At 45.5% G+C, this 8,007-nt stretch overlaps 1 protein-coding gene across 1 annotated transcript; it reads left to right on the plus strand.

Moving 5' to 3' along the window:
• The first annotated feature begins 3,212 nt into the window (after positions 1-3,212).
• On the plus strand, positions 3,213-5,503 carry LOC124795464 (G-protein coupled receptor Mth2-like). Its single transcript, XM_047259492.1, has one exon. It carries the CDS (start codon positions 3,217-3,219, stop codon positions 4,570-4,572), a length of 1,356 nt encoding a protein of 451 aa, XP_047115448.1. The 5' UTR covers positions 3,213-3,216; the 3' UTR covers positions 4,573-5,503.
• The last annotated feature ends 2,504 nt before the right edge of the window (positions 5,504-8,007 follow it).

Genomic DNA, 8,007 nt, shown 5'->3' on the forward strand with positions numbered 1-8,007 from the left:
TTCGACGGAGAAGAGGACGCCGAGCTGCAGCAAGGAGAAGAAGAATTGCTTCAAGATGATTCCACCCTAAGACACTTAATCAAACATAATACAAACTTGTTGAGATTTAGTAAACTTTCAGGAACTTATGCGTGTGAAACTACGAACAGTGAACAGAACTGCATATTTCACACAACAGTAGGATATAGTGACTTTAGAAAATAAACGTTTCATTTTGTTGATTATTAACTATTTTGAACTCACTAGGGTGAGGAGGTTATGTTTTTTTTTTTTTTTTTTTTTTTTTTTTTTTTTTTTTTTTTTTTTTTTTTTTTTTTCAGACTGTGTACAGGATACACTTACAACATGTAAAGTTTACGCGAGTTACGTATAGGTTTAACAAATTTTCCACCGTAAGTTCGTGCTCGGACTTGCATGAGCTATAAACCAGGTCGAAAAAGATGTTGTCCATGACTGAACAGATGATTACACAGACAAATATATACAGACTTGTGTTTATCACTGCACAATTCTTTGCAAGTCCAGGAGCACCTTTTCGAGAAAATATATGACTTAGGATTTGCTTTTCTATTGTAAATGACTAAAATTATGTACTTAATTGATATGTACACTCATTCAGTTATTTATCATTATGTAACTAGACTATGTAAAGACATTCTTATGGGTAGCACAAGGACTTTACCTTGTCAGACTTGATAAGTGTGATCAAGTGACTACGTGGTGGAGTGAACATGTCACAGATGACCTATGAACAAAGACTTCCTGTGAACATTATCCTCTACGCGTACGAACTTTATTTCACTGGCGAAAGAGTAGAATTTAACACAAAAGTGGACCCTCAATGAGTGCGTTGTGTTACCATGATGGCGTTTTCAAATTTTGTGCTACGAGTGTTTAGTAATGCCAAGTATTCAGAGTGTTATTGGGACCACATGCGTGGACGTAACATTCCAAGCAAACTAAAACTCAAGAGCAAGTGTTTTTATCGATCAGTCATCAACAGTGGTGAGTCGTAACAGTGTTTGGAACTGCTACTGACTATATCATTAAACCCATTGCAGAACTGTATCAATGTTGGAACGTAATTACATGAACCTTTAATTGCAGATAGTCAGTTACGTCGGAAGGACGAATGGACTTGCATCATGAAAAAGAAACTCACAAACAGTCGAACACCTCACAAAAAAAACACATTCTTCTTGTTGAGTGAAAGAGTGCGTGAAATATGATGTAATTTAGATGTTAATTTAAGGAACTGATACTGCTTTTGAATTTCATGTGACTGTGTGCTGGGATGCTGAGCACACGTGTCGGTGAGGGCAGCATACTGCAGCGACATCATCCGTCATCCCTTGCCGCACCCTGCCACGTCATCGCAGTCCATCGCAGACTTACCTGATGGGGCGAGACATCGGTGTTGCAGTACACCAAGTCGCCAGCCGTCGTCACCGGCAGCACTATCGCGAAATTGTACCATTATTAAATGTCATACGAAGTGAATATTCAAATGTTGAAAATTAAAAATGAGGGTATGGAAGATGTGCTCGCTCCGCCGTGGTTTTTTTCCGGGGTTTTTCCCATTGGCCTTTGCCCGAATGGGGGAGCGTAACTCAAAATCCCTGAGACTTAAAAGTAAACAAAGCACATGCTTCCAAGTGAAAGAACACAGTGAACTTTAAACAGAACAGACAAGGAAAATAAGTCTGCTTGGGTGTCCAGTCAAACAAGTGTGACTGTACATCCAAAGGGGGCAATGTAGTGCTAGAACGATGAAAATTAATATTACGACGATGTCAAACCTTATTTTCACGATTTAAGGCCTTAGACAACTCTGCGCATCTGAGAGAAGGTCACAAAACATTATTGATCTGTTCTTCCTCATCCACACTACACCCCGAATCTCGCACCCTCCGACTTCCATCTGTTTGGTCAATGAAGGATGAACTCCGCGGTAAGGAGTACGTGGATGAGACGGCGGCTACTGATGCAGCGAGATGTTGCTGAGACGTCGATTAGCAGAGAAGCTCCATGCGGACATATAGGTCCTCCCAGTAAGGCGACGTGAGGCCGACGCTTTTAGCGGAGGTAGTGTTGAATAGTAGAGTTTTGTAGCTAAGAGAGTGGGGAATAAAATGTAGTATTGAAATCCCGAATAAAAGCAACTCGATTTCATTAAGAAAAAGTGTTGCGTTACTTGTATTAACCGGGGGCCTAGAAACGACGGAGAGGCTCCGTCCCCGCCGCAGCCGCAGTGGTCCACAACCCCACGACGACTACCGCAGTCCACTTCACCCCTGCACCACCCCACACCGAACCCAGGGTTATTGTGCGGTTCGGCTCCCGGTGGACCCACCTAGGGAACGTCTCACACCAGACGAGTGTAACCCCTATGTTTGCGTGGTAGAGTAATGATGGTGTACGCGCACGTGGAGAACTTGTTTGCGCAGCTATCGCCGACATAATGTAACTGAGCCGGCCGGGGTGGCCGAGCGGTTCTAGGCGCTACAGTCTGGAACCGCACGACTGCTACGGTCGCAGGTTCGAATCCTGCCTCGGGCATGGGTGTGTGTGATGTCCTTAGGTTAGTTAGGTTTCAGTAGTTCTAAGTTCTAGGGGACTGATGACTCAGAAGTTAAGTCCCATAGTGCTCAGAGCCATTTGAACCATAGTGTAACTGAGGCGGAATAAGGGGAACCAACCCGCATTCGTCGAGGCAGGTGGAAAACCGCCTAAAAACCATCCACAGACTGGGCGGTTCACCGGACCTCGACACAAATCCGCCGGGCGGATTCGTGTCGGGGACCAGGCGCTTCTTCCCGGCCAGAAAGCCTTGCGTTAGACCGCACGGCCAACCGGGAGGGCGTTGCATTACTTACTGAGCGTCCCTCGTAAATGATTGCATAATTTAGGAGCAGGTGCGAATTCGTGGTCATGAACGGTTGTCTCAAGTTAGACGTCGTTAGCGTTTGAGTTTTTTAGAGTATTCGGCGTTGTCTTGCTTCGAAATTGTAAAGTTGTCGTGTAAGGAAACGAGAAACACGTCGTTCCGGTAGACACGCGTCATATCAGTTACAGTGAGGGAAGCGCGGCGCTGTTTCCGGTGGCGACTGCGTGGCTTTATCGGCTGGCGGGAGGAAGGAGGTCGGTCGCGCTTTCCGCTTCATATAGCGGGCAAGAGGTATCCGCGACCAGTCACTGGGGAGTCGTACTGCGGCGATGGACGCGTGCGCAGCGGCTGCGTTGCTCGTCTCGGCGGCCGTCTTGGCGACAGCACAGCTGGGTCGTGCAGACGAGCCGCCCGAACTGGAGTTCGACTACCGCGCGGTTCAGCTGGGAGAATACTCCGCAGTCACAGCCCCGACGTACCGAAGCGAGTCCCGGACCGCGGCTGCAGCTGAAACGGCAACGTCCGCTTTGTGGGAGTCGACACCGTCTTCCGAATTTGGCTCGAACGAGACCGACGCCGACGCCGACGAGACTGTCAAACGCTTTCTGGCAATAAACGCCAGAGCGTCGGTAGATGCCGAGTTCCAGAGGCGAGAAGTTCAGGTGCTGACGTGCTGTTTCGCCGAGGGCGAGGAGGCGTGTGACGTGGAGTGCCTGGAGCACTTCGTGGCGAGTGTGCACGGGGGCGGCGGCGCGAGCAACCGGACGACGGCGGTGCGGCTGTGCAGCGCGCTGTACGGCCTGCTGGAGTGCCACGGCGACCCCCGGAGCGCCCACTGCTCGCAGTACTGCCGCTGCTTCAGCGCCGACCCCTGGGCGGACGCCGCCTGGGGCGCCGCGTCGGCGCTCTTCTTCGTCTGCACGCTGCTCACGCTGGCCGTGTACCTGTGCGTGCCGCGGCTGCGCAACCTGCACGGCAAGTGCCTCGCCTCCTACCTGGTGGCGGTGCTGGCCGGCGAGGCCGTCGCCACGGTGGCCAGCGCGCTGGTCTGCGGCGACCCCGACCCCCTGGTGCTCGCCGCCGTCCACTACCTCACTCTGGCGCGCTACTGCTGGGTCAACCTGCTGTGCGTCGACGTGTACTGCAGGTGCCGGCCGTTCCGCTCGGTGCGCCAGCAGCGTCGCGCCGGCTGCCTGTCCCCGGAGCGGCGCAGGTTCCTGTGCTTCTCGGCGGCCGCCTGGGGCGGCTCGGCGCTCGTCTTCGGCGCGCTCTGGGTCTTCCAGGTGGAGGCCACGCCCGTCATCTACACCGGCATCGTCTTCCTGCTGCTCGCCGCCAGCTGCGTTCCGCTCCTACTGACGCTGGCCAGGATCTGGAGGACCAAGAGGCAGACCAGGAAGAGCTGCGTCAACATTTCCAAGATGAGACTCAACTGGTTCTACCTGACGTCGAAGCTGCTCTGCCTGAGTGGCGCCTGGAAGCTGCTGTCGGTGGTGCTGTACTTCACGGTGCGCGGCAAGCCCTACTACAAGTGGCTCTTTGTCGTGCTGAAGCTGGAAGGTCCAATCGTGTTCTTCCTCTTTGTGTGCAACGTCAGAGTCAGGGGCCTAATACGCAAGCATCTTACGAACCTGGAATGGATAAACGGAGAAAAAAGCAACGAGAACTGTAGTAAATACAGCTGAGTGAGGTGCTATAGTTGCGTGCCTGAACAATGCAAAGTGACAAGTGAGTCAATTCCTATGAACTTTACATATCATTGTGGATAATTGCAAATTTTAGTAGAAGTGGAAAATATTTCTTTCTTTTTTTGAAAAATATGTAAAAATCTGCCAACCGGTTGCATAGGTTTTCTATATACCTTGACCAGGTTTCGTCAGCTCTAAGGGTGACTTCATCATAAGGTAATGTAATTACATGAAGAACATATCGTCAAAGACGTACAGTGATTTGAGAGCTGAGTTGCTCAAGTCATACACTAAAATATAAGACATAATGTTCTTCAAAGAGTCAAACATTAAAACGTAAGTAACACTGGCGTGGTTCAAAATGGCTCTGAGCACTATGGGACTTAACAGCTATGGTCATCAGTCCCCTAGAACTGAGAACTACTTAAACCTAACTAACCTAAGGACAGCACACAACACCCAGTCATCACGAGGCAGAGAAAATACCTGACCCCATCGGGAATCGAACCCGGGAACCCTGGCAACTGGCGTGGTGTCAGGAGACTGACTGTCTCCTCACACCACGCCGGTGTTACTTATGTTTTAATGTTTGACTTTTTGAACGACATTATCTGTTATATTTCAATGTCTCCTCACACCACGCCGGTGTTATTTATGTTCTAATGTTTAACTTCTTGAAGAGCATTATGTCTTATATTTTAATGTATGACTTGAGCAACTCAGTTCTTAAATCACTGTACGTCTTTGACGATATGTTCTTCATGTAATAACCTTACCTTCTGATGAAGTCACCCTTATAGGTGACGAAACCTGGTCAAGGTATATAGAAAACCTATGCAACCGGTTGGTAGATTTTTACATATTTTTCAAATTTGTGTTACTGTTGCTGCAGACGTCAGCGATGTTCAAAGTTGTACATTTCTTTCTGATTTTGTGAATATTGTAGCTATGTTGTCGTTGTGTTTCATAAATAATTTTTGATACAAAATCCTACATTTCTTAAATGACGATTCTCCTTGTCTTAATATTTGTGGCAGCTCCATTTGTGAAAATTCAAATTAGCACTGGATGTAATTACATGTTATTTAGTGTCCTCATATCCCAAGTTCAGTAAAAATTTGAATTATTGTAGTCTGTCTCAGGTGACCGACAGCTAAAAGAGGCCTAAAATAAAAATTTCCTGGTAAAATTACCAGTGTTACGTACCTACGATAAAAAAGCGTATGTTTATCTGTGAAAGTGGACTCGATAAGCAACCTGAGCTATCAGAAATCGGAATCTAACCTGCATAACACTGTGTGCGTGTTGTATGAGTCACAGTTTCACTGCCGCCGGCCGGGGTGGCCGAGCGGTTCTAGGCGCTGCAGTCTGGAACCGCGAGACCGCTACGGTCGCAGGTTCGAATCCTGCCTCGGGCATGGATGTGTGTGATGTCCTTAGGTTAGTTAGGTTTAAGTAGTTCTAGGGGACTGATGACCTCAGAAATTAAGTGCCATAGTGCTCAGAGCCATTTGAACCAGTTTTTTTAGTTTCACTGCCATGTAAGCCCTCAACAGATCGTTACATTAAAAACTTAAAACTAATATTTCGGTAAGCTATCTGACTGCATATTTGAATAAGAATTTACAAGTGATACAGAAACTGGTTTGTGCAACGGAATTTGCTGGATTACACTACAAGACATGTTGTGGTGTCAGTGTCTCTATTTTGGTCCTAAGTTTTGCACTCACTTCTTTAGATGACTGCTTTTCTCCATGTGGTTTACAGCAAGTCGCAGCAGCATGCAGCAGCAGCGACTAAAGCTTATTCTTACTAAGAATGAGTTTAATACAAAGAAGTTTGCTTGGGTCTTGTTAACTACTAAATAACTTGTTAGAAGGGATTTCATAAATTAAGTCAATTTAAAAACTTCAGAAATCACCATGACCAGTAGTAGTATGACAAGTATTAATAATTGCGAAATGCCTGACAATGATCTTATAAGTATCAATAAAGGCTGAGTGCAAGATTAATAAATTACTTCAATTTCAAAGTTACATTAAGATTTAATAAACACAGCATATTTTTAATTAAATGTGGAGAATAATTATCATTATTTGGGGGATAAACGAGGCTTCTTTAACTGACAAGCAAAACATGGGATTATTGCAAACTCGGACTAACAATCACGAGCCTAACCCTGCAATTGCGCTTTACGCTATGCTTGAGAACTTTATCTTGATTTCCAACTACAAGCGTAGTTAAGTCATCTAAATCTCTTCTGGCCATATAAAAGAAAACAGGCCTTGAGTGTGGTGAGATCTGCTGTCACCGATGTGAGGGCAGCGTGACACGTCTTCTGTCTCCGAGCTCTCAACCAACACTACTGAATTTCCCCTCTCGCAGACAGACCTCGTCTCACAACAATGCTTAGAATCGCGCTCCCATGTTTCGCCCTCGGATTGTTATTAGCGATGTCTGAGTGGTTATTTGTTTCCATAGAGAACCGCAGAATCTTACACAATGCAAACAATAGCCTTAAGTTGGCTGTGTTTTTTCCGATACTCAGTGTACTATTTAAACAATGTAATGGAGAGTTCTGACACACTCCTTACACCAGTGTGAGAATTATAACTGAGTCCCTAGAAATCACAACTGACTGCACCCATAAACTTCAGCCTGCTAACAAAAATCAAAGAATACTAAATGATAAATCGAGGAGCAAACATTTATCTCAACTGAAGGAGTATAAAACAGGGACAAAAGTCATTAGCCACATTTTGCAGGAGATCCATTTCTCTTGATTATACATTTTTAATTAAACATGAATTTAGATATTCTTAATTGATGACAGTATGACTATACTTAACAAAAGTAAATCCTTCACCATTCAAAATTTTCAGCATTACACATTAAATTGGCTTTTAATAATCAGCATGTCTGCTTTCGAAACACAGTTTGGTTCGTGCCAAGCTTAGAAACAAACGTTTCGGGCTGGCTGTGTCATTTTCTACCTTTAACAGGTGGAGTTTTGTTTATGCTATGCCCCAAGTAATTGTTGCTAATAACGACCAAAATTAAAGCAATTAACGTAGACCGGAGTTTAGATACGTGTAGTACCAACACATTTGCTGTCGTATTAAAAATTATGACTGAATTTTTCTGATTGGCTGCAGAGTTTACTTCCGCAACTGAAACATAATAGTAGAAGAAATGTCCGCTTATGATACAAAACTCATACTTCACAAGCAAAAACGAATACTTTCTGGCAGTTTTTAACACACTCATCGTTCAGAATCAAATATCTGATGGAAATGTCTACTATACACAACTTGTATTTAATTTTCAATCAAAGTGAAAGTGTTATATGTTCCGCTTCGATACTAGGTTCCTCAAGTAGCAACTTAAAAAATTGCACACAGCATTGAAGTCCCTGAAAGGAAAGGACAAAGC

This window comes from Schistocerca piceifrons, chromosome 4 (genome assembly GCF_021461385.2).
Source record: "Schistocerca piceifrons isolate TAMUIC-IGC-003096 chromosome 4, iqSchPice1.1, whole genome shotgun sequence".
In the NCBI taxonomy this organism is placed as follows: domain Eukaryota; kingdom Metazoa; phylum Arthropoda; class Insecta; order Orthoptera; family Acrididae; genus Schistocerca; species Schistocerca piceifrons.